The sequence below is a fragment of the Pipistrellus hanaki genome, assembly GCF_964339955.1.
Source record: "Pipistrellus hanaki genome assembly, chromosome: 6".
Lineage (NCBI taxonomy): Eukaryota > Metazoa > Chordata > Mammalia > Chiroptera > Vespertilionidae > Pipistrellus > Pipistrellus hanaki.
In genome coordinates, this window is record NC_140508.1 from 44532313 (window position 1) to 44559501 (window position 27189).

General features: G+C 34.8%; 1 protein-coding gene across 2 annotated transcripts in view; it reads left to right on the forward strand.

Moving 5' to 3' along the window:
• The window catches only part of RELCH (RAB11 binding and LisH domain, coiled-coil and HEAT repeat containing), a 95425-nt gene extending 72841 nt beyond the window's left edge, over positions 1-22584 (forward strand). The window contains exons 22-29 of one of the 2 annotated variants that reach the window (XM_084888296.1): positions 1002-1101; positions 6338-6420; positions 7207-7270; positions 8885-9023; positions 11535-11651; positions 15518-15606; positions 19784-19854; positions 20867-22584. In XM_084888296.1, coding sequence (XP_084744422.1) covers positions 1002-1101; positions 6338-6420; positions 7207-7270; positions 8885-9023; positions 11535-11651; positions 15518-15606; positions 19784-19854; positions 20867-20987 — 784 coding nt within the window. In that variant the 3' untranslated portion in view covers positions 20988-22584. Of the gene's footprint in view, positions 1-1001; positions 1102-6337; positions 6421-6922; positions 7006-7206; positions 7271-8884; positions 9024-11534; positions 11652-15517; positions 15607-19783; positions 19855-20866 lie in introns of both variants that reach the window. The other variant, XM_084888297.1, reaches the window with a different exon arrangement.
• The last annotated feature ends 4605 nt before the right edge of the window (positions 22585-27189 follow it).

The window sequence follows — 27189 nt, forward strand, 5'->3', positions numbered from 1 at the left end:
GAGACAAGATTTTTTGTATTTTGTTTTTGCATTTTTATATATTAATATTTTGGTTTTTTTGTGTGTGTTTTTTTAATATAGTTTATTGATTTTGTACAGAGAGGAGGGGAGAGAGATAGAGAGTTAGAAACATCGATGAGAGAGAGTCATCAATCAGCTGCCTCTTGCACACCCCCTACTGGGGATATGCCCGCATCCAAGGTACATGCCCTTGACCTGAATCGAACCCGGGACCTTTCAGTTCCCAAGCCGGCACTCTATCCATTGAGCCAAACCGGTTTTGGCTATCTATTAATATTTTGTAATCAATGCATTATAATAAAAATGTGGGGAAAGGGCACAGACTTATGTTTTCTTTAAGCATTTGGAGAAACAAAATCAAACACAGATTTGAAGAAAAAAATTTTTTTTTCCAAAACTGAAAAAGGAGTCCTAAGAGAAAGCTAGTCATTAGGCTCCTATTTCTGTTCCATTTTATTGCCTAGTCCCGCTCATACTCACATCACCTATTGCTAAAGCAGTGTTAACCCAGCCTTCTCTGAAAACAGGCTTATACATTTATTAGTACTATCTTGCATTGTGATAGGTTTCACAGACAGCTTGCCCTTCCGTATAGATGATTTGAGTTGATGTGATTTGATCTTACAAGAACCATATGACATAGATAGGACATGTATTGCTTCTCCAGTTTTGACATAGATAGTTAGATCTACAGAGGCTGCAAAGTGCCCATCTGACTCTCAGTCTGGCATCCTTTCTTTTTTATCTCATAGGTAAATTTTACTTTTCTTTACATTTTTAAAATTTTAACTTTTATGTTATTAAAGAGTTAAAAGTATAATTTTTGAGTATGCTGGAAGTTTGCAGTTTTATAGGCTAACTAAACTATATTTCATGTTTTCCCAATATTTTATTATTAATAATCTATAAATTAATATTTTTCAAAACACCCCATAAGGCACTGTGGCTCTTACTTTAACATTGATTTTTTTTCATTTCAGTGCAAATCCAGCCTACCATGAGTTATTGTTAACGGTTTTATGGTATGGTGTTGTCCATACTTCAGCACTTGTGAGGTGTACTGCTGCTAGGATGTTTGAGGTATGTAAACAAGTGCTTCTCTCGGTTCAGATTAGAATGATTTTCTCTAGAAGAGGGAGAAGGGAGTGTTTAAACAAAAATGGCTTTGCATAGGATGTTATGTTGTTGTGTGTCTTATGGTATTGAATAGTGTCTGGTTGTGAACTGTGTGATGGGGCAGAAATTTAGCTTTGACATATTTAAGAATGTGAATGTTATTCTTAAATGTTAGTTTCGTTTTTTGAATTTTCTTTTAAATCGTATTTTAATTTCCATTCTATGTAAATCTTTCTAACCACTCTGTTTACTGAGTTATGTGGCTACTAAAATAAACTGAAGCAATATATTTTTTAAGTTGTAAAATATAGTTGTATTCATGAGTAGCATTAAAAAGTTTATTAATGTAGTTATGGAAATATTTATTTTATTGGTTATTCTTACTTCACTATTCCCTCACATATCATATGCAGAATAGCATCCCTATAGATTATCAGCCCACAGATTTATAAGAGAGAAAAGACTGTTCATGTAATTTAACTAGATTTTCTTAAATTGCCACCTACCCAAGTTAACTATGAAAATTGAAATACCTATCTTTTGTATCCATCATAAAGAAAATATGTCATTCCCTAAAAATATACATATATCTAGAACTGGTAGTTTAGCACTAAAATTGGTTTCGAGTATTTCTTATGGCTATTGAGTCTTGCCATAGAGCCAGACTGCCTGGGTTCAGTGTCTTTCTCTGCCACTTAGTTGGAAGTTCAAACTTCTCTGTGCCTCAGTTTCCTCATCTACAAAATGAAGATGATAATAAGTATCTATCCCAAAGGATTTTTGTTAATATTAAGAATTAATACTTGTAAAACCTTTAAAACAGTGCCTGGCACATAATGAGAGCTTAGTAAATGTGTTAATCATTATTGTTTGTTTTTTAATTTATGCTAGTCACACAATAACATAGTAGTTTAGGGAGCATATTTATCCCAACTAGAGTTTCCAAATATACATGTGATTTTAAAATGTCTGAAAGCATTTATTTCCATAAGAAAAATGGAATAATTCAGTTCTTCCTGAATTTCAGAATTTTTCCACAATTTAAGATACATTGCAATTGAAGGATAGAGCTCTGATATATTTAAAATGTTTAATTTCTGAAACTTAAATATGTAAAATAGATTTGTGGAATTCAAAGAAAAGTTTATTGTTATCTGGAGGTTGAAAACTCTCTGTCCATGTTACTCCCTCAGTTATTACTCATATTTAATTTAAAAAAACCATAATCAAGTGTTCTTTGTCATAGTTAATATCAAATTAAAAATTCTGTTTTATGTCTAGTTTAAGTTCCTCCTGGGTGTAAATAATTTTTCGTTATTCAGTATGTTGAAAAAGAGTAATTACCATGAAAGAAAAGTCTCTCTTCAATCCCTTCTTTCCCCAAAAAGAAATCCCCCCCCCCCCACCTTTAAATGAAGAGCTTTTTCTTTAATATATGCTCTTCATAGGATTTTATTCTAAGACTATAAAAACTATTGCTTTTAAACCATTTGTTTCTAAAATGTATGTACGCACTGGTGAAGCAGATCATTTGAGTGGAGATAATTTAAATAAAATGAAGCATCCTCCCTTTTTATTTGTGTTTGAACTTTTTTCTACCTTATTTCCATGTGCGGCTTTTGTCAGGTTTTCACTTTCTATGTTTGCTATCAGTGTTGGTTGTAAACTATGCCTATGCTTAAGCAGTTTTCAGTGTTCTCTCAGGTTATTATGAGCTTCTGAGTCTAATTTGAGAGATTTATTATAATACTTTTTCAAATTCATTTATGATAAAAAAAAAAATTTTCACCGAGCATGCTAGTAAAAGTCATGGTTACTTTTTTGTCAATAATCCATATTTTAAACTAAATTGTATTAAAGGAATAAGTATATTTATAAAATTTGTTTTGATACTAATAGTTTATAATTTATAATTATGCCTGCTCTCCCCCCCCCCCCCCACACACACACACACACAAATAAGTTAATTTAAATTAAAAACATAAATACAGGACACCTAAAATTAAAAAAAAAAAAAAAAATTAATGTGAGATCAGAAACTAGAAGAGAAGTCAAATGATATACCAGGAACATAATAGGAGATACTTCAGTGAAATTGAACACTAAATTTAGCTCAAGTTTTCAGATGCAGAACAGAAAGGGAAAATCCAGTCAGTCATGTATTCTTTTTCTTTTTTAATATATTTTTATTGATTTCAGAAAGGAAGTCAGAGAGAGGAGAGATAGAAACATCAATAAGAGAGAATCATTGATTGGCTGCCTCCTTCACGCCCCCTACTGGGGATCAAGCCCACAGTCTGGGCATGTGCCCTTGACCAGAATCTAACATGGGACCCTTGAGTCTGACGCTCCATCCACTGAGTCAAACCAGCAAGGGCTCAGTCATTTATTCTCATCCTAAATAATATCCTATATAATAAAAGCCTAATATGCTAAGTGTCCGGTCGTCCATTCAACCAATGAAAGTGTAATATGCTAATGATATGCTAAGGCCGCTCAATCGCTTGCTATGACATACACTGGCGGCCAGGGAGCAGACAGTTGACTGGTGAACCTGTTGCTATGATGTGCACTGACCACCAGGGGGCAGATGCTTTGACTGGTCCGTAGCTTGCTGATGGAGTCCGACTGATAGGGACTAAGCGAGATGGGCTGGACACATTCTGGAGTCCTCCCGTGGTCCCTCGGGCCAACCTCCCACGTCCCTTTCCAGCCCCAATTGTGCATTGGTGGGGTCCTCAACCTGACCTGCACCCTCTTGCAATACAGGACCCCTCGGGGGATGTCAAAGAGCCGGTTTCAGCCCAATCCCACAGGCAAAGCTGAGGGACCCCACTGGTGCACCAATTCATGCACCAGCACTCTAGTTGTTAAATAAAAGGCAGTATATTATTCTTTTAAGTAGAAAATTATTATTGAAATAGATTTATAAAGTGACTTTATCATGTGACTCCCAGTGTGACATAATGGATTCCCCAAAAGATGCAGAAAGAACTGCATATAACTATTTCTTATATTAATCATAAGGAAATTAGCATGTGACCTTGGACTACAACTCACAGAAGGCATGGGCTTTAAGACAGATGTGATTGAGTCCATTTTCCAGTTCACTTCTAAAACCCTGGACAGGTTACTTAATTTCTCCGAAGCTCATTTCTTCATCTGTTAAAACATTGATAATAGCTGTACTTACCTCATCAGGTTCAAAGATCAAATGAGATATTGTATGTAAAGTGTGTAATAATTCATAGCTCTTAAATTTTGCTTTCTGGTATTCTAGCTTAACCAGGAATTAGACTTAAAAACTCCAGAGCAATGAAAAATTAACTTTCGCTAGATTAGCTTTTTTTTTTTTTTTTTTTTTTTTTTTTTAATTAATGTGTTTTGGCTGGCACAAGGTAGCAGACAGTTTAACATACATTCTACTGATTCAAATCTAAGCTACTTATTTATAAAATTATAGAGATAAGAGCTTTATTTAACAGTATTTGAACTTCTTTTTTGTATTTCTTTGTACTTGATATCATTAATGTTTAAAGTAGTAAAACAAAGTTCTTATGTCATTTTATTCCTGTCTAATTATGGACTTTTTTTTAAATAAAAATTATTTTATAATGTTGAAGTAGATTCTAAAGTGAATCAGTTGTTATATGGTAACAGATTATTGTAAAATTAAGAATCTTCACATAAAGTGAGCTCTGCTCCCTCTGATGTGTTGTGTAGGAGGAATGTGTTAAGATATGCACACAGTGTTTGTCTTTTGTTACTAAAAATTCCATGACATCTTTTTATCTTCAAGAGGACTAGTTCCACTACCAGAGAACAGATTGGTTAGCATTTAGCTTTAATTTGTGTTTACATTCTGAAATTGAGAATTAGAATTCTCTACTAAACTAATAAAATTCAGTAATTTATTTACTTGAGCCTTTAGAGAAATACAAAATAGAAAACTACTTGAACCAGTCAAATATTTTTTAATATATGTTTTTTGTGGGAACATTGGTTTACAACATTATATAAGTTTCAGGTGTGCAAAATTATAAATTGACATCTTAGGTACTACATCATGCTCACCACCAAAAGTCTAGTTTCCATCCATCACCATAAAATAAATTTTTTTTAATTTAATAATTTTTTTCCTAATATATTACAAAAGCTTATGTCCTTGGAGTACTCATAAAAATTAACCTCATGTTGAACTAACCACTTTGGCTCAGTGGATAGAGTGTCGGTCTGCGGACTGAAGGGTCCTAGGTTTGACTCTGGTCAAGGGCATGTACCTTGGTTGTAGGCACATACCCAGTAAAGAGTGTGCAGGAGGCAGCCAATCAATGTTTCTCTCTCATTGATGTTTCTAATTTTCTATCCCTCTCTCTTCCTCTCTGTAAAAAGTCAATATATATTTTAAAAAATTAACCTCATGTTTCTTGAATGCTTAGTCTTAGTCTTGCACAATATTTAGGTATATTATGTGTAATTAGTAGCATAACTGTCCTTTAAGGTAGACTACAATATCACCATTTTCAGATGAGAAAATTTGAGTTTGAAGAGATTACATTATAATATATCCAAGGCCATGTGGCTGATAAGTGGAGAGCTAGAGTCTGAACCCAGATCTTATTCCCAACATGTCATACTTTCCAGTAGGCTATATTATATCTGTCTATAAGCTATGTGATGTAAAAAGTTGGATATTTCCCTATGCGATTTAAAACTTGCTCTAGAAAAATCAGAAGCAATTTAGTGGTGGTGCTAGCCATTTGAGTTTTGTTTTAAAACGGTGCAGTTTGTACTTTATTGGTCATAATAAAATCACACCAGATTTACTTAAATAATTCTAACCATAGAACCAAATATGTATCTTCTTTTTAGCTTTGTTTTAAAGTTAAAAAAAATTGCATTAAAAATTGTATTTTAATTGAACATATAAATTGCATAGACTATTTGATCAAAAGTACAAACTCTGTTAAGTTGGTGACAAACTCTGTTCTTGTGGACTGCCAGGCTATTTAAGCTTTATTTTCCTCCTAAGCATTCTCTGCCTTTATAAAGCACTCTAGTAGCAATATTTGCTTAGCTTCTAATTTTGTTTTTGCTTTTGTGTTTTCTCTTTCTCTTGGTTATTCCTTTCCTCTCCCGTGGCATTGTGTTTGCTCTTAACATGCATCACCTGTGAATACCCCCTGCGCTGACCAATCAGCTGTTGGTGAAGGGGGTGAATGAAACTCTGGTAGCTCAGAGGGTTGTTCCTGCTCTCATTACTCTCTCCAGTGACCCTGAAATGTAAGTGTGGTCCCTGCCTTTTACATTCAGCATCCTTTTCAAACTGCGCCTGTCAAGAAGTAACCATCAGCTTTTAAAGTCATTGAAGAATATACTTATCTCTTTAAAATAACAATATTGGAGTACACTTATTGATTAAACTTTATCATTTTAAAGATATTTACATATCTATAGGTCAACTTGCATAGTAATCTTAATTTGGAGGCCATTTGTTTAAAAACACATATTAGTAGTATTAGTTCTCAATAAATATTTCCAAAACTTAAAAACATGCTGATGGACTATTTCTTCCAAGCCAAGAAGGGATGCTCTGCTAATCTCACTAATATATTGTTACCAGTAAGTATAGTGGCATGAACCAAAGGCTTAACATTTAATGCTCGAGTGGGTGACTAAACCAAGAAAGGCCAATCAGTCTGCCTGCCCATCCTCAGTCACAGCTAACCCAGTTCTCATTCCAGTTTACCAAACCATTTTTTATTGCATGTTGACTGGTTTACAGCTGACTCTACGAGGCATGAGTGAAGCGTTAGTTGACAAGCGGGTTGCTCCGGCCCTTGTTACCTTATCCAGTGATCCTGAATTGTGAGTTTCACAGACTGCGACCTTAAGTTATCCTGTCTGCCTTTTTGAGCATTCTTCTTGGTCTGCCTTTTTAAATTTTAATTTGTCATTGCTAGAGATTTAATACAGTATATTTACATTGTACTTACTTTGATATACATTTTAATAATAGTTATTCATCTCAGAGAAAGCTTCAGTTTCTTTTTCTTTCCACTCTAACAGCTCCGTTAGGATTGCCACAATTCCAGCCTTTGGCACTATTATGGAAACAGTTATTCAAAGAGAGGTAGGAAATGGTTGAAATTTATTTCTGTCTATATAGGGTTGAGGTGATGATAACACATTATCATATATACCTGGTTGGGGCTGGGACAAGGAGCATCATACCTTTCATTTTATTTCTTAGTGTGGCCAGAGGAGGATCTCAGTATTTGAAAACATGATAGTCTGCCCAATAGTATCCTATATAATAGATTTAATGTGCAAATGCTCACTACACCATGAAGCGTAACGACCAGATCACGGATCAGTAGGAGGGTGGGGCAGCGAGCTACAAGTGGGCAGCAGAGACTACAGGAGTGGGCAGGGCAGCAAGCTATGAAGGGGGGCAGGTGGTGTTGGGGGGGGGAGCTACAGGAGGGCGGCAGCGAGCTACTGGTGAGCTACTGGTGCACGAATTCGTGCACAGGGCTTCTGGTATTATCATATCCTAAGGAAATCTCTAGTCTTTCTTCTCAATTAGAAAATTAAGTATAAGCCAACTCTCAGATATTGGATATTGCAGTTTTGGATAATCCTTCAAACCACATCTAGTTCCAAAGCTTTCTGTTATCCACTAGATTCTGGATGGCCTGCATAAATTCCTGCTTGCCAGTTTGTACAGATGTAAAAACTACTTTGTCAGATAATTTTAGGAACACAAACCTATCACAAATGGAGGCTGGAGGGCACGTGTATGCTCCTGACTATGTCATTGATGTCATGCTGCAAGTCATAATAAACCGGTACCTAGTTGTAGCAAACTTCACTCTGTCTTGCCTGTTCCACACTACCACAGGCTCCTCCCTCACATTTTTTGATTTAGAAACTTATGTTTTAATTTCAACTTTGTTAGGTTTTATCTGCCACATTAACTGTGAGACAGTTCTCAAAATTAGGATCACAATTTCATTCTTTATTATGAAATTGGACATGTCTTTATATAAATAAAAAATCCTGCAGGATTAGAAGATAAATGATTTGTGGGCATATTACTTTGCCACTTAAATGCAAAATAGATTTTCCATCTAATAGACATTTACCAAAAAAGAAAAACTATTCTGTAAGATTTCTGTCATGTAGACTTTGTTATAACAAAAATTAAACATCTTTGTTATTTATGTAAAAAATGTTTTCCATTCTTCATTTATATATTTCACTGGTAAAGCACATTTAAAAAAGTACATCATTCTGCCAAGCTTGCAGTTTTGGCCAAATTTCAACATGCTCTTAAATCCTAAAATAAAAACGTCTTTTAGGGAAATGTGAGTAAGATATAAGTCATTAGTGACTCATTGCTTTCGGAAGGTGAATAATTGGGTAACTTACACTGTGATTTTTTTTAAGAATTGTAATTTAGATACAAAATATTACTTATCTCTTTTTTCTAAATATTGTGGGATCTTTTTACTTGTTTTAACCATTTTTCAGATATTATTTTTTAAAACAAAAAATGAGGAATCAGGCATAAAAAGTAAAACCTTTTCTAAGTCAAAAGACTAAATAAGTACTTAACTTCAAATTTCTACTAACATGTTGATATAAAATATTTGACTCTGATGCTGCAAGCCATGTTTAATGTATATCTTTTTACTCAATTTTTAATATTCCATAAAATGACTCTACATATCCACTTTTTAAGTTGCTAGAAAGAGTGAAAATGCAGTTGGCTTCTTTCCTGGAAGATCCTCAGTATCAAGACCAATATTCTTTGCATATAGAGATCATAAAAACATTTGGGAGAGTTGGGCCGAACGCAGAGCCAAGGTTCCGAGATGAGTGTAAGTTGCATTTTTCTACCTTTTTTCTTGAATTATAATGTCCTTTCAGAGAAGATTACCTTTGTTTTGGCTAATGGATATAGCCTAGAATGTTTCTTGAAAGCTTACTTCTATTTTTAGAAAGCCTCTTATTTATCATTATTTTATTTGCAATTTTGAATCTTTATCCAATCTGCTCTTAAGAGAAAGGGTTCTGTAGTGGCCTTATATAGTGTTTTTCCTATTTTCCTTGGCCAATGAAGATCAGTTGTAGAATTATGCACATCTGGGTTATCATATTTTTAACCATTTATCTCCATCTGAGAGGTTAAGAAGTGAATTTTTTTGCCTTTTTAAAAGTTTTATTTTTATTGTTGAAGGTATTACAGATGTCCCCTTTTTGCCCACATTGACTCCCTCCACTCTGCACCCACAAAAAATAAAAGTGAATTAATTGGTGCAGATGTCATAGCCCAGGATAGCATATATACCCTATAATGAAATGTTGAATTCTGAAGTATATTTTTGTCTCTCTCCTGAGATTTAGGACGATTCTTTTTTTAAATATATTTTATTGATTTTGTACAGAGAGGAAGGGAGAGAGATAGAGAGTTAGAAACATCGATGAGAGAGTCATCGATCAGCTGCTTCTTGCACACCCCCTACTGGGGATATGCCCACAACCAAGGTACATGCCCTTGACCTGAATCGAACCCGGGACCCTTCAGTCCCCACGCCGACGCTCTATCTATTGAGCCAAACTGGTTTCGGCTAGGACGATTCTTAATTATAGCTTTTAACTGCCTCAAGAATAGGGTTTAAAATAACTTCTATAGATTTGATTTCTGGTTAAGCAATTTCAAGAGGATATTGAAAAGTGTGATTGTTGAGTTTCTAAGAAAAACATTTAGGAAGAGATTGCCTCTGTAATTGGTCAGAGAAGGAGCAGAAGAAATAAAGAGGCTGTGTCAATAGATAAAGAAATGCAATGCAGGTAAATTTTAAAAGGTTTGAGCAGAAATGAACTAGAGAATCTTAGAGAAAGACTATTTTAGAGCCACCATTTTGGTGGTTCTGTTCATTAATTGGCCTTGGCATGCCAATGAATGAATTGGAATTTAAACATTTTCATTGGGAAATCATGAATGTTTGGAGTTTTTATCTCCTAAATTTGTTTAGAGTTCTTGTGAATTATGTTGTTACTAATTTTCACAATTCAAACACCCCCCCCCCCTAAAAATGGCCATTATTATCCTAAGAGTGTGTGTGTGTGTGTGTGTGTGTGTGTGGCGGGGGGAGGAGGGGGGGGTTTTGAATGGCCATTTACTAAGGCAAGCATAAAAGTTGTGTTTATAGTATCTGTTGAGGAAGCAGGAGGTTTTTCTAGGAGAAGAATGTGGCTTTTAATATGCACAAACTCACCAAAACCGGTTTGGCTCAATGGATAGAGCATCGACCTGCGACTGAAGGGTCCCGGGTTCGATTCCAGTCAAGAGCATGTACCTTGGTTGCAGGCACATCCCCAGTGGGGGGTGTGCAGGAGGCGGCTGATCATTGTTTCTCTCTCATCGATGTTTCTGACTCTCTGTCCCTTTCCCTTCCTTTCTGTAAAAAATCAATAATATATATATATATTTTTTTAAAGAATATGTACAAACTCAATGTGAACATGAATGAAATCAATGTAGTTGGTCAGAAGTGTGTGTTTATGAATGGTGTTTAGGTTCCCCAACCAAGCAGAGACTTGATCTTATGATCACAAACAAGAGGCCTTGTGATCAACAATTTGATAATCACAAACCCTGGAGCCATTTCTCTAAGAAGCCCTGGTGTTAGGGGGAAGTGGTATGTATTTAGAAGTCTCCTTCTTAGTCAGTAGGAGAACTCAATGCTACTGAATTTGTTATTGTTTCTTGAGCCATCACTTTTATTTTAGCAGTAGGTTGCCTATACTTTTGAAATTTTACGTGAAATGAATATTGAGATATAATGTATTGAGCCCACTGAATGATTTAAAAGCACAACAACCAGTGTTGTTTGACATTGGTCTTTGCCAAGAATTTAAGAAACTAGTTTTAGAAAGGTGTGAAATAAATTGATGTTGAAAAAGAAAACATATACTGTGTTTATCTTTTGTTTAATAGCAATGCTAATACCTGATTCTTATAAAGAAACTTATTTGTAAAGATAATGACATAAAAAGTAGGTTATTTACATTTGTTTATTTTATTTTTATTTTTCAAATTGGGAAATTGAATTGCCATGAGGCCAAATGACCTATATACATGTTCATAATTAGGTCATAATGACAATTCTATAGTCTATTTCTCCCAAATCCCAGATCACTCTATATTCTGAAATATATACTTTCTTTCCTATTAAGGGAGAGAAAGCTTTAGAACGTGGCTTATCTTTTGAAACTAACTTAGAATTAAAATGAAATTTTATAAATTAAAATGAGGAATTATTTAAAATGTATGAGTGTTGTACGTGTCTATTTGGATTAAAATGTAATACTTTTCTTTTTTTCAGTTGTTATACCACATTTGCATAAGCTAGCCTTGGTGAACAACTTACAAATTGTGGATTCTAAAAGACTGGATATTGCTACCCATCTTTTTGAAGCCTACAGTGCACTTTCCTGTTGTTGTATCCTTGAATAACACGTATCTGATTTATATTGTATAACCAATTTTACAGTGAACTATCTCTGCTATTAAAGATTAAGAAGTAGAATTTTTTTTCTTCAACTTATATAAGAATTGCAAAAAATTAAAAATTTGATTTGACTTGCCCCACTCCTTATTCTAGCTGACTCATAACTTTACATACGTCCTCTGTGCATATATACTTTTAAAAACACTGACTAAAGTTTTATTTATGTTAATCAGCTATATAACTGAGCAAGAAATGAATTATAGCTGGGGCTTTTGTTAATCAAAAGAAAGCCTTGTATGTGTTCTAGTGGGGGTTTTTCAGTGAATGTTTAACCATCTATATCCAGTGGAATACAATGAATTCCTCTTGAGAGATATCACTCATTGAAAAAGCACAATGCACTCAGGCTGATGTGGCTCAGTTGGTTGAAGCGTAGTCCTGTACTCCAAAAAGGTGGCATGTTTGATTCCCAGTTAGGACACATATACAGATTGTGTTTCTCTCTCTCTTTCTCTTTTTCTCTCTCTCTCTCTTCCTCCCCTTTCTCCTTCCCTCCCTCCTTCCCTCCCCTCCTCCACTCCCTTCCCACCTTCCTCTCTCTAAAATCAATAAAATAATAATAATAATTTGAAAAAGTCCAATGCTGGCTGATCATCTCTAGTGGAGGAAAGCTCAGAGATCACCTAACATATCAACCACTGCATTTTATAAATGATTAAAGTAAAACTTACATTAGTGACTTCTGTTTTTTTATCATTAAAAAACAAAACTATGCCCTAACAGTTTGGCTCAATGGATAGAGTGTCAGCCTGTGGATTGAAGGGTCCCAGTTTCGATTCCAGTCAAGGGCATGTGCCTTGGTTGCAGACACATCCCCAGTAGGGCTGTGAAGGAGGCAGCTGATCAATGTTTCTCGCTCATTGATGTTTCCAACTCTCTATCCCTCTCCCTTCCTCTCTGTAAAAAAATCAATAACATATATATATTTTTTTAAAAGTGAAACTGTGACTAGAACAAAGAATTTTAGCTATCCTCTTAAATGTTCTCTTTACTATTTAGGCCTCGAAAAATAAAACTGAGAATGAAGGAAAGGTAAAATGAACTCTAGCTTCTGGGTTCTCCTATTGAAAGGCAGGTGAGTTCAAGAAAGGGGAAATAAGAGATCAAAAATGGAGTGAAAGTCTGGATAGTCAAACAGAAATATAAAAGTACATGCTGGACTAGACACCATAATCAGAGAATTTGATTATGACAGAAAAGAAATGACAGTTGAGAGAGGTTTCTAGTGATTCATGGAAGAAAGTAGAAGGCAAAGGAAGAGTTTCAGGATTAAAATTTGTGGTTTCATATTGTGTGTGTTTTTTTATTGAATTTATTGAGGTGACATTAGTAATAAAATTATATAGTTATCAGTTATACAATTCTATAATATTGTACATTAACTGTATATTGAGTTTCATATTGTTACGTGACAGTTTTAAGTAATAAACAAAGTGAACAGATAATTTTAAATAAGACAAATATGTTCCAAAATGCCACTGAAACTCATTGGCATTGGATTCTTGAGTGGAATGTTTCTATTTTGTTCAGAATAAATCAAATGGAGAAAGTAGAAACTTTAAAAGCTATTTTTTGGGGAGCTACTTGTGTTTTTGGAAATTTTAAGATGAAGTTGGGTGCATGGTTGAGAGTATTTTATTTGAGAAATTGACTACAAATTATTCATCTGGTCAGTGTAAGTGATTTTTTTATAATACAGATTTTAAAGTGAGCAGAGATACCATATTTTAATAATTTTGTGCCTCAACTCTCCATTTGTTCATCTTCTATAAGTTTAATTCCACTAAAAGGAGAACTTATTATTCTTGATTTATCTTGTTGGCATTTCAACTTATTAAAGATAGAGGAAGCAAAAAGAGGAAGCGATATTCTGAATTAGCAAGGAAGAACTCTTTAGTAATGGAGAAGTGGTAGGCCCCTTATAGGAAAGTAGTAATGGCATGTCAGAGTTTGCATTTCAAAGAAAGAAAATATTGTAATGTTTATACCTACTTCCTAGACTTTGTAAAAGTAGATGTTTACTGAAGCAATAAGTCATGTATATTCTTAAATAGCAGAGGATTTCAAAAGGAATACATCTCAAGGAAAATGGGAAAGTTAAAAGATCAAAAACTTTAGCTCTTTAGTGGCAAGGTTTCTAAAGAGCACAAAAGTCTGCATAGGAGAAATATCATTGTGGTTTTAAGCATGCACAGGATATTACTAAAGTAAATACAGTAAAAAGTCTTTACACCAATATAGTAATGGGAGGAACCAACTTAACAATAGACCCTGTTCAAGTATTAAAAATGTTAGTTCTGCATGAGTCAGAGATTGTACTTATGTCAACAGGATGGTGTGGCCACTAATAAAATCACATTGTCCATATCTGTTCTGTTCCATTGCATTCTGAGCTGAAAGACCACAAGAGTATTCCTATCAATACTGACATGATATTTTAATAAGGACACAGAATAAATTTTAAGAAATTAAGAATGTTTAACCAGAGAAGAAATAGCTTGGGTATGAAAAGATAATTCAAAAATAATGTTAAAGGTTGATATTAGATCTGAAAAAGTTTAGGCACCCTATAACTAAGGTGCAGGACTAACACTAATAAGCAGAGGTCTCAGAGAGGCCGATTTTGTGTATTAGACTTTCTAATGGAGCTATCCAAAAATGCAAATTTGTTGTTGTTGTTGTTGTTGTTGTTGTTGTTAATCCTCACCCGAGGATTTTTTCCATTGATTTTCAGAGAGAATGGAAGGAAGGGATGGGGGGAGTGGGGGGAAGCACGCACAAAACATCCATGAGAGAGAGGCACATAGATTGGTTGCCTCCCACACGAGCCGAAACACTGGGCATGGGATAGGGATCGAACCTACAACTCAGGTATGTGCCTTTGATGGGGAATCAAACCCTTAAGACTTCATATAGGGACCCACGATCTAACCACTGAGCAACCAGCCAGGATGCAATGATCTCTCTTATGAAACTGAATGTTTCATAATGTCCTGTCATTGTTAGCAATGAGGGGCCTTATGACCATCATTTACAGATGAAATATAGGTGATTCCTAATATGAAATAGTACTAAATGACCTCTAAGTCTTCAATCCTTAAGAAAGATTGATCCCATGGGGAAAAGGTAAAACCTAACAGAGAGTAGAAAAAGAGGAGAGCGAATTCCCTCTTACATCCAGATAAGGCCTTCTTCAATTTCTTAATCCATGCACATATTTCTAGATCTAAGTCTCAACTACTAATCCAAAGGTCATTCAGAGTTCCACCTTGGTGGTACTTTCCCCCTATGTAGAAAATAAGGCTACATGACCATTAGTTTGCAGCCCTCTCTATGTCTATAGGGGCTTGGTTTGCAAGTCATTCATTATATATAGGAACCTTACATATAATGAACTTGAGACCGTTCAGTGTACGGGAGGATGCTCAAACCACTGGGAAACACCATCCAGGGCCAATGTTATTACTTTTTATACTCATTTTACTCATTTAAACATCCAATTAAATTACATGATTTAATGTTCACATTATTTCATATTTATATAATGCAATTTTGTAATGTTAAAATAATGAATACCACTGACAAAGAGATTTGTGGGAATAAACTCAGTTGACACTTGACAAGCAACTAATTCAACAAATGAGAATCATGCTTGCAGAAGCCTATTTACTTTAGGTGATCTGCACGCCATAGTCATTGTTTAAGAGAGCTGCTGCTTTTTGTTATTTTACTGTTCTATTGGACATAATAGTTGTGTGGGTCTTTTTTTTTAATTCCCTTAACTATGTTGTCTCAAGTCATATCAGAGGACTTAATGGTTAATCACTTTTTACCTGGTCTCAGATGTTTGCGTACTGACATGGAACATCTTTCTCCAGAGCATGAGGTAAGATACTATGATGATTAAGCCACTGTGATCATCAGTGGTGTGTTCATATGTTTTAATAGCTCCTGTACAGATTTTTGTTCCTCTATATGAGGCATGATTATAATATGCTGCACTTAGTTTTTTAAAAACTAGTTCAATGTCCTTTTATTGATTTATTTACTAATTATAAGATCTGGAGCCACTCCTTTAACATCTTTGAGCCTGTTTCATTCTCTAAAGTAGAGATTACATACTTTCCTTCACTAAATATAATCAGAATTTAATAAGATAATGTACATGAAATGCTTTTAATCCGTAAAATGCTACAGTGTCATCTCTGATCAACTTTCATTCAGTTTATCTCCCTATTTCCTTCAAAACTTTATCATTCATTTCTTGCTAGTGGCCCAGTGCACAGATTCGTGCACATTGAAAGGAAATTAATTAGAAGAAATATTTTAATATCGCTATTTACCATTTCTCTATAATAGAAGTGTCAGAGATGAATGAAAATTAGTAAAATGTACATAAAAATAATATATAAATTGATTATAAATGAACAATAACAAATGATATAACAACAAAGACATGTTATGAAAGCAACAAAAACATTATATAAAAACAACATTGATAAAAACAGTGACTGATAAATTGATTAAACTTATTCCAATATCTGCCTGCAAACTACATTAAGAGTAAAAACACTTGCAGGGTGCTTGACTAATTTCTTTTGTAATGAAGTATTTACAACTTTAACGTCACACGCTCTTCAAACTAAAGAGAAAGCAACATGTAACTGACCGTGTCCGAAAATGGGTTCAGGTAGGAATATTCCTACTCTGTCTAGAGTTTGTCCTTGTGATTTATTAATAGTCATTGCAAATGCTGGCATCACTGGAAACTGTCTTGGAATTAATTTAAATGGGAGGTCAGTATTAGACGGCTTGCTCCTTTTCAGTCGGGTCAAGTTTCTAAACTTTCTAAATCTCCGTTTTCTGGCTAATGAAAGGAAAAATAGGATCTTCCTACTCTAGGATGTCTGTGAGAATCAAATGAGTTGAGGCACGTAAAAATGCTTCACAAACATTTGGTTAAACTGTAAAATGTTTGCACCTGGCTATAAAGCAAATCGTGTTCTGGGCTGAAGAAATTCCAAGGAGGCTAGTCGCTAGGGAGAGGAAGCCGGGTGTTACTATGTGACATCATTACCTGTCACCCACAGTGACTGTTGCTGTGGGCCACATTTTGCACCATGGGGTCTTGACAGTGTCGGCTGTGATTTGGTGGGTTGTCACTCCAGGGTGGTGGTGGAACCTTTGTCCCAGTTGAGGAAAACTGAGTGTTGGTTGGTTGACACCAGATCTATGGTGCCATTTATTTTTAAATGGCCTGTAATCTGTTATGGTTGACTCTCCCTCTTAAAGGAAGCAAAACAAAATAAAAACAAAACTTCCTTCATACCTCCCCAAATCTCTTTCCTTCTCCTTAGTCTATTCACTATGTCAACTTGCTCACTGCCTGTTGGTATACCATGTTTGTTACCATCACACTAACCCAATGAACTGTTCTTCCTAAGATTTCTGGTGATCAAAGTGAAAGGACACTTTTCACATATGATAGGACTTATATAGGAGTCCACACCCTTTGCATCCATATCTTGTCAACACTTGGTATTCTTTTTTTTTTTATATATATATTTTATTGATTTTTTACAGAGAGGAGGAGAGAGGGATAGAGAGCTAGAAACATCAATGAGAGAGAAACATCGACCAGCTGCCTCTTGCACACCCCCTACCGGGGATGTGCCCACAACCAATGTACATGCCCTTGACCAGAATCGAACCTGGGACCTTTCAGTCCGCAGACTGACGCTCTACCACTGAGCCAAACCGGTTTCGGCAACACTTGGTATTCTTAAGACTCTTTAGATTTGTTTTGTTGTTTTTTAAAGATACGTTTTTATTCATTTTCAGAAAGGGGAAGGGAGAGGGAGAAGTGGATAGAAACATTAATGATGAGAGTATCATCAATTGCTGTCTCCTGCACACCCTCTATTGGGGATTGAGCCTAAAACCTGGGCATGTGCCCTTACCAGGAATTGAACTATGACCTCCTGGTTCATGAATTAATGCTCAATCACTGAGTGACACTCAAGACTTTTTAATTTGATGGGTATAAAATAAAAACAAAAACTATACCTCCTTTCTAAAATGTTTCAAAGTTGTATTTTTTTTTTTTTAAATCTTAATCCATCTAGAATTGATGTGAGGTAATGCTCCCGTTACATTTTTTCCCCTCTGTGGACAAGCAGTGGTCCCATTATTGTCTATTGAACATCTGATTAGCTGTCTAGACTGATCAGCAGTGCCACCTCCCTCATGCATAGAGTCCCCGTGTGTGTGTGTCTGTTATTAGGGAGCATTCTTTTCCATTGGTCTTATGGTCAGTTACTAAAACAATGATATACAGTCTTCATACAGTGGCCTTGTTAAAAAGTCCTGAAATCTACAAGGGCAAGTGCAGCATTGCATTGTGGCCTTTTTCTAGGACTGCTCATGATCCTTAGCTTTTTCATGTAAATTTGAGCATTATAGTAACAGTTTCTAAAAAAAAAAACACAAAAAAAAAAAACACAACTCATTCAGATTCTTATTGAAATTGAATTCATTCTAAATTAATTTGGGGAGATATCATTTTCATGATTTTAAGTCTTTTTATCTAGAAAAATGTTATAGCCTACATTTACTTAGATGTCTTTCAATGAAGTTTTATAATTTCATCTGAGAAAATGTGACACCTTATATTTATATTATAATGCTATCTTTTTTAGGATTATACATTTTTAACCCTTTGTTTTCATATAGGAATACATATAACTTTTGTATGTTTAATGTATGTCTGGCCAGCTTGAGAAACTTTAGTATCCTAATAAAATGTCTCTGGATTTTTGTGTGTATGCTTTGTATATAGAACTGTCACCTGCAAATAATATATTCTTTTTTAATACTTTATTTTTTATTTTTATCTTATTATAGGATCTGTATTGCTTTCCCTTTTTCACTTCTGATATTGTTCTTTGCTTTTTCTTTTAAATAGTTTTGATAGGATTTATTGATATTATTAATTTTATTAATATTGAACTTTTGGCTGTGTTGTTTCTTTCTCTATTCATTTTCTATTTTATTGATTTCTATTTTCATCTTTATTTTTGCTTTTTTTAGGTTTAATTTTTTTATATTTTTCTGATTTCATAAGGAGGAAGCTTGGATTTACTTTTAACTATTTTTTATGTAACTTTTTAACCTTTCTTTATTTGTAACACATGAATTTAAGGCTGCTCAGAAAACCTTCATGTAAATTTTAACATTCTTCACCTTGGCCTTCTTACTCAGTGCTCTTTTCTAAAGTCCTTATCACCTTCTAACATACAGTCTAATTGATCTGTGCTTTTGTGTTTATTGTCTCTAGAATATAGGAATATAAGCTCTTTGTAATGAGGGAATATTGTTCGTTTTATTGCTGAATTCTCTGTTTAAAAAAGTGCCAGGGACATAGTAGCTGACAAATATTTGTTGTTTAGTGACCTCGGTTCCCAAACACAGGCCAAGAATATTCTGAAAGGCCATTTGTTTCTGGCATGGTTGCTAGCAATAGGAGCAGCAGTTTCTTAGGCCCCTCCCCCCTTTCTATCACTACTGTCTCCCTGCAAAAATGATGTGAACTCTTGGACCCCCAAAGTATAGTATTCCAGACTATAGTAGCCACAGACCTACTAGGGCTCTGCTGTAAACATTAAAATAGAGCACCTTGCTTTTTGCAACCCGGAAAAAGCAAAGATATATAGGATAGAACAGCTTTTACTAAGAAAATGTGTGTGGCCAGGGTCTGCATATATGTTAAATGTATAGATGTATACACATTTTACTCTTAACATTAGATGATGGGGGAAACTAAGGAAGAATGGGAATCAGATTTAGTGAAATTCAAAATGAATTATTGTTATATGATTGAGATCTTTTAATGCTATTTCTGCACCTGATTTAGAAACTTAATGTGAATTCCTTTAACAAAGTAACTGTGAAGACTTTACATTTTTAAGTAACTTATTAGCTTATGGGAATATTAAAAAACGTTAGATTAACCATAGAATTTCACTATGTCAACTGTATTTCACTAAAGTTATTTCTTTAATCAGGTTATTTTAAGTTCCATGATAAAAGAATGTGAACAAAAAGTAGAGAATAAGACTGTCCAAGAGCCTCAAGGGTAAGACATTAATTTCTTTTTAAAGACTTCACATTAACCTTAAGTTCTGTAAATTTTATATATGTGGTAATGGTGTTTTATTTTGTGTTATTTTGTAGAAAATTAATACATTTTCAGTGATTATTTGGCAAATATGAACATTCTTAAAGTTAGCAGTTCTCAAATACTAGTCCGTAACCCACCTGCATCAGAATTACCTAGAGAATAAAATTCAGATCTCTGCCCCATTCTCTGTGCTCTCCTCTCAACATTCTCATTCAGCCTAGAGATCTGTATGTTTAAAAACTTCCATCGTTTATAAATGCTAGCTTTGGGAATCACTGGTCAAAATAACTTCTTAGAAATTTGTGACAAGACTTTGTAAGCTGTAACTTGACTCACTGGATAAAGGATTATAAACTTTTGCTTCTAATTAAGTTAATTAGAATTCAGAGATCCGGTGGAATGAAAATACAAACATAAATATGCAGGAGTGAAGTTGGGCATTGAGGAGAGATAGTAATTTGCAAATAGACTGAGTGCCCTCTTAGCTCTGGCTAATATAACCTTGAGCAGTTTATCTAAATGGACAGTTACATAAAAAACTCAAAGGTATTTTAAAGCTGACTGCCAGGAATAAGTGTTTCATCCTGTCAGGCTAGGTACAGTACACACACACACACACACACACACAATCTAATGAGTTAGGTAATAGAATTATTTTCATTTTTCAGATGAGGATTATATTACAGATGAGATTAAATAATTTACCCAGGATCACACAGCTGGCAAGTGACAGAGCCAAGATTCAGTCTCATTCCTGATTTGCTTCTAACTACTACATAATATTGCTTCCTTTAATAAAAGGATGATCCTGAAAGCTCCTGACCTCATCTGGTACATAGAAACGCCTCCCCATCCATATTAGTTTCCCTTTTGTGATACCAGTTCAGAATGTATTTACTAAAGAATGAAAAATTTGCTATTTTAGCTTTTTAATCCATTTACAGCAATTTTAAACTTTCTTCTCTAGCTCAATGTCAATTGCTGCAAGCTTAGTGAGTGAAGACACAAAGACCAAGTTTTTGAACAAAATGGGCCAATTGACGACATCAGGTGCCATGCTGGCCAATGTGTTTCAGAGGAAGAAGTAAAAGCCAGGAAGAAGTCCCCCGTAGACACTATGATGGACCTCAAGCAGACTGGTTCCTTGTACTTGAAGTACTTGCCTTTTTTATTGCTTTGTTTTATGTTCTTGAATTATAATTTTATCCTAACCTCCAAAGATATTTGCACTGCTTTTGATTATTGCTGTATACCTGTTAATTTTGGAGTTATAACTGTGGTGATAGGAAATTTGAGTTGATACTCTGTACCAAGTAAGTCCCTCTTCTATGTTCTTGTCCTTCAAAATATTTTTATATATATATATATAGTGAAGAGGGTTTTTTGTTTTTGTTTTTTTTAATTTTTGGATGGGATATTGGCAAATATCTGTATTATACACTAAGCTATTACAATGGTACTTAAAATAATGTAAATTTGAAGTCATTGTTATAAAGTAATAAAAGTGGAAATTACTTAAGTATTTAAATTATGAAAGAATAATGCAGACTTTTTATTGTTTCTTAACTGACTAGAAAGAGCCACCAGCATTACTCTGTGCCTTTTGGACTTCAGTTTGTGTGTCTGTGGGAATTGTGTGCATTCCATTCACACAGTATTTATAGCGCTGTGATGAAGTTGAATTACAGATCCTGCAGTACATGGATAATAATGAAACTTTCAACATTTCAGAGCTCTCCTGAATATTCTTTAAGTGCTATTTAAACCTCCCCAGCACTCACATGCATATAATGGACTTACCTGAGGAAAGACAACACATCAACATGGGGAGTGGTAACCAACATGGGGAGTGATAACCAAGGTGAATTTAGAAACTGCTGTGTAGTAGATTTAAATATTAAAAAACAAATGTAAGAAAGAAGAGCTAATAATTGTGAAAATTTTCCCAAATTGAAATACAGAAGAAGAAAAAAAGTGGTTCAAATCTGAAATTGAACACTTATTTATGTAAAATATTTTGTTTAAGATATTTTCTAATGATTTTAATTTTACAGACTATCTTTTCATTCTGCGTGTTATAGAAAAGTACCTTTAAGTTAAGGACATTTGGGGGCTGTTCTTTTCCCTCTAAGCTAAAATTGACATTGGCTAAATTATTATTGGTTAGTTAACACCTTGTTCCTTAAAGTCAGTGATTGTTCTTGTGTTTGATGTATATCACATAGAGTCTAAGTCAGTGTACAGGTCCCCTGGAATTTGATAGTTGTCTATAAAGTAACACAACTTGAAGTAGAAAAGAGTGGTACTGGACTTAGAAGGGGGTGATTGGTTTGAGGGGTTAATGTGAGGCCTTTTTGAAAAAATGATATTTTAATAAAGAATTCTCGTTTGAGCACAGTCAATGCACATAGGTGATTCTCATGTTTGTTGTATAAACTGGTTTCATATTACATTCATTTTCTGAGAAGCTACCTTATCACACATTCAAGCTTATAAAATCAGTTGACATAAGCAAAGCCATTTCAAAAGTTCATTCTGAAATCATTTCTTTTATCTACAGTGAAATAATTGTTAACAAACTAGTCTTTCTGAAAACTGTTGGATTCTAGGCATTCCTGAGAAATTGAAAGTGGCTACCTTTCATGTCAAATATGTTGATCTATTATAAATAAAATGTTTTGCATACTTGTTTTGTTTTTGGCTCTGTGTATTTACTTCCGTTTTTGAAACACTATGTCTTTAAGCAAAAGGAAATGAGAAAGTATATACTCATTAAAATGTACTAATATGTTATTTTAGGAATATAATCTATATGAGTTATCTATTTTAATTTACTTTTACTAAAAAAAGATTATTGCTATAAAATTATACATTTTCAGTGATGACTTAAAGAAAAATGTTTAAACTCTCATTTGCTTTGAACTGTAGCAGAATAAGTATGTTTGTTACCAGGTAAATAAATATAATGTATTTTTATTGTGATAATTTTTATTAATTTGTGAATCTATTTAGCTAATTGCTAATGGTTTTTTTTTTTAAGCTAGTAGCTAGCAAGATATATTTTATACAATATATTTTGAGTCTCCCTTATATTATAAATATCTAAATGTCAGTAGGACTTCACATTTATTTTCATATTGATTTTTATATTAAAATATGGATTCTTTAAAGATAAGACAGACACTAGTCACTGAGACTGTATTCTTCCAAACAGGCTATAAAGCTCCCATACTTAGTTTTTTAAAACAAATTAAAACAGCACAAGTTTAAGTGTGCAACTTAACAGAAAGCCATTTTCCAAATAATGAAAGGCCAATTTGAAATAATATTTTCCATTAATTTTTAGAGAGAATGGAAGGGAGGAAAATGGGGGGAAGAGAGAGAAAGAAACATCTATGTGAGAGAGACACATCAATTGTTTGCCTCCCACATATGCCCCAACAAGGGCTAGGGATTGGACCTAGCACCCAGGTATGAGCCCTTGTCTGGGAATGGAACCCGAGACCCTACAGTGCAAGGTCTGGTGCTCTAACCACTGAGCACACTGGCCAGGGCTAGATGCTTTTTCATTTCTGATTATTACTTGACAATTTTTAATGTAAATCATTTTCTTATTTTTTATATGGATTTTTTTTAAAGTAATCACCTTTCTAACAAATTATTTTGTCTTAACCATCAGACAGTATGAAAATAATAACATATTCTCTTCCTCACAGAACTTTATGAAAACTACATAATAGCAAACCTGAAAGTGTTCTAGCATTTAGAATGTATTAGGAAAGTTTAAAGTCGAATTAAAATTTTTAAATCACTGAATAGCTAAAGCATGGGTTACTGGGTAACCCGCCCCATATTTTTGTCTTCTAGTAAGTGAGTAGGTAAATGCCAGGTATGATTTACCTCGGATTGCAGGAAAGTGAAAGTAGGCGATGCAGCAGCAGCTATAGGCCATAACAGTGAAATCCTTGGAAAGGCCAGAGGGTGAAGATTCAAGAGGGAAGGCAAAGGGAAGCAGTGGTCGCCTTTGTAACGGGAGAACGCAGAGAACAGATACATTTGGAGGTAAGTTGGTAGATTTACTGGTGGGAAGATTAGGGGGTTTCCATTTGATTCCTTCTATTTTCTCATCTGTATCCTCAGCCTCTTCTCTAAGGGGTTTGTTCTTCATCTCTTATTAATTGAATCCCACTACCCCTAACACACCCCTTTCCCTGCTAACCTTTTAAGTGGAGGCTTTTTTATTTTTGTTCTCACAAACCTCTGTACCTTAGAGCCTGGAGGTAGAACAGGAGTTTTATTTGCTTTTCATTTCTACTCCCAAAGGAGTATGAAGCAAAGACATTAACTTGACAGGCATATGGAAAGTATTGGAGGTTCAAAGAGAAGAAGGTAGATCTGGTTGCCTTTGAGAATGGCAGAGTGAATTATTGAGGAAACTGTAGGATTGCCAAGCAACTTAGAAAGCCCAATTTTGAATACTAATTATGAATTTTGAGCAAGCTAATTCAAACAATTGTTTGTAATACGTTTTTTATTAATTTTTCAGAGAGAAAGGGAGAGGGAGAAAGAGAAACATCAGTGATGAGAGAGAGTCATTGATCAGCAGTCTCCTGCACACACACCCCTCCCCACCACACTGGGGATAGAGTCTACAACCTGGGCATGTACCCTGACCAGGAATTGAACCGGTGACTTCCTGGTTCATGAGTCAACACTTAACCACTGAGCCACATTGGTTGGGCTGTTTGTTCTTTTTCTCCAGCTAGGATCAGCTAATCAGGAGCAGATGTAAAGTATTCAGAGAATAAAGTGCATGTCATAGCAAGCGGTTGAGTGGCCTTAGCATATCATTAGCATATTATGCTTTGATTGGTTGAATAGACAACCGAACACTTAGCATATTAGGCTTTTATTGTATAGGATTGATATGGACATATACTAGTAGTTGGTCTTTAGCCCATTGGTGTACTACATTAATTGATTTGTGAACCAAGGCCTGGTTTTTCCAAATGCTTAAAAGTGGGAGAAAGGACAAGGATAGGATATTAAAACTACTAACAAAGGAATGATTATCATGATGGACCAAAAAATCCAAACTGGACAAAAGGAAAAAAGATATTGAAGGCAGGGGGATAGTCTGAGGGACAAGTCAAAAATATGTTTGGTGAGAATATTCAAGTAAGTGAGCTAGAAAAACACTTCTTTTGGGAGTCGAAAGGCAAATAAAACACCTGTTCTACCTCCAGGCTCTAAGGTACAGAGGTTTGTGAGAACAAAAAATAAAAAGCCTGCACTTAAAAGGTTAGCAGGGAAAGAGGAGTGTTAGGGGTAGTGGCATTCAGTTAAAGTGAGATGAAAAATAAACTTTTAGAGAAGAGGTTGAGGAAATAGATATCTGAAAAATGTTCAGAGTAACTCAAGGGTAAGAGCTCAGATCAACAAAGGTTGGGCTGAGTGAGGAAAGCAACATTGCGAAGGTGGCATTAGGCTGATACTCTCAGAGGTATGCGGCTTATTAGGCACCTGTTCTCTGCAAATCAAAATCTTGCTGATCTTAGTGGGAAAGTTTGAAGTTCCTCACAGGTGTAGGGTTTTAGTAGGTATTTATCAAGTTGAGGATACTCCCCTCCATTTCTAGTTTACCAAGAGTTTTTTGGTTTTTGTGTTTTTTGTTTGTTTTTTGATTTTGGTTTTGGTTTTTATCAGAAATGGCTGTCGGACTTTGTCAAATGCTTCTTCTATATCTACTAGAGGCCCGGTGCACAAATTCATGCATCAGTGGGGTCCCACTGCCTGGCTTGTGAGATCTAGTTGAAACTGACTCTCCAACATCCCCCAAGGGATCCTGAATTGTAAGAGGGGCAGGCCGATTGGTGCACAATCAGAGCCAAGGAGGGACGTGGGAAGTTGGCCAGCTGGGGAGAGACCCTGGGAAGGCTCCAGGGCATGTCCGGCCTGTCTTGCTCAGTCCCAATCAGCCAGCAGCAAGCTAACCTACCAGTCAGAACATCTGCCCCCTGGTGGTCAGTGCATATCATAGCAAGCGGTTGAGTTGCCTTAGCATATCATTAGCATATTATGCTTTGATTGGTTGAACTGACAACTGGACAATCCTATACAATAAAAGCATATTAGGCTTTTATTGTATAGGATTGATATGAATATATACTAGTAGTTGGTCATCTTCAGCCCTTTGTTGTACTACATTAATTGATTTGTGAATGTTGAACCAGTCTCACAGACCCAGGATGAATCCCACTTGGTATATGATTCTTTTTTATACATTGTTGTATTCCACCTTGCTATTTAGTTGAGGATTTTTGCATCTATGTTCATCATAGGTGTTGGTCTCTAGTTTTCTTGTAATGTCTTTGTCTGTTTTGGTATTAGGGTAATCTACAGAATACGTTCTCTGACCACAGTGAAATTACAAAAATAACAAAATGGTAACTAGAAAATAAAATATGTTGGAAATATAAGCAATGTGCTTCTAAAAGAAACCATATGTTAATGAAGAAATGACAATGAAAATTAGAAAACATTTTATGAAATAATAAAATTTCAAAACTTGTCAGATGAACTAAAGCCATACCTAGTGGAAGCTATACCATACATACAAGTTCAAATGCATAGATTAGAAGGAAAGGCTTAAGTCAATTATCTAATGTTCATTGCAAGAAGTTTGAGAGGAACCTCAAAGTAAGTAGAGACAGTAAATATCAGAAATTAATGGAAAACTCAATATTTAATAGAGAAGATCAAGAAAGCTGAAAATTTGATTCTAAATAATTGAAGTAATAAATGTGATTAAACCACAGTAAGACTTATTAAGAAAAAGAGAAGGCATAAATTACCAATATTAGAAATGAAAAATAAGAAACCTCTACAAACTCTATAGCATTAAATGTGTAAGATATAATAAATGACTTTATACCAAGAAAGTTAAAAGTTTAGGTAAAATGGACATATTCCTATTTAAAAAACAAAAACAAACTACTCACCAAAACTAACAGAAGACAGAAAATCTCAGTAGTTCTGTATCAAGCAAATCAAATGAACAATAAACTAGCAAATAATGTGGAGACAAACTCATGGATCAGAGAATAGACTGTGACAGCTGTCAGGAGGAAGTTGGGAGCTGGGTGAGAAGAGTGAAGGAATTAAGCAAAGAAAGAAAAAAAGAAAGATTCATGGACACTGACAACAGTGTGTTGATTGCCAGATGGAAGGGGACAGGGTAGAAGAAGATAAAGGGAGGATAAATGGTGATGGAAGGAAACTTGGCTTGGG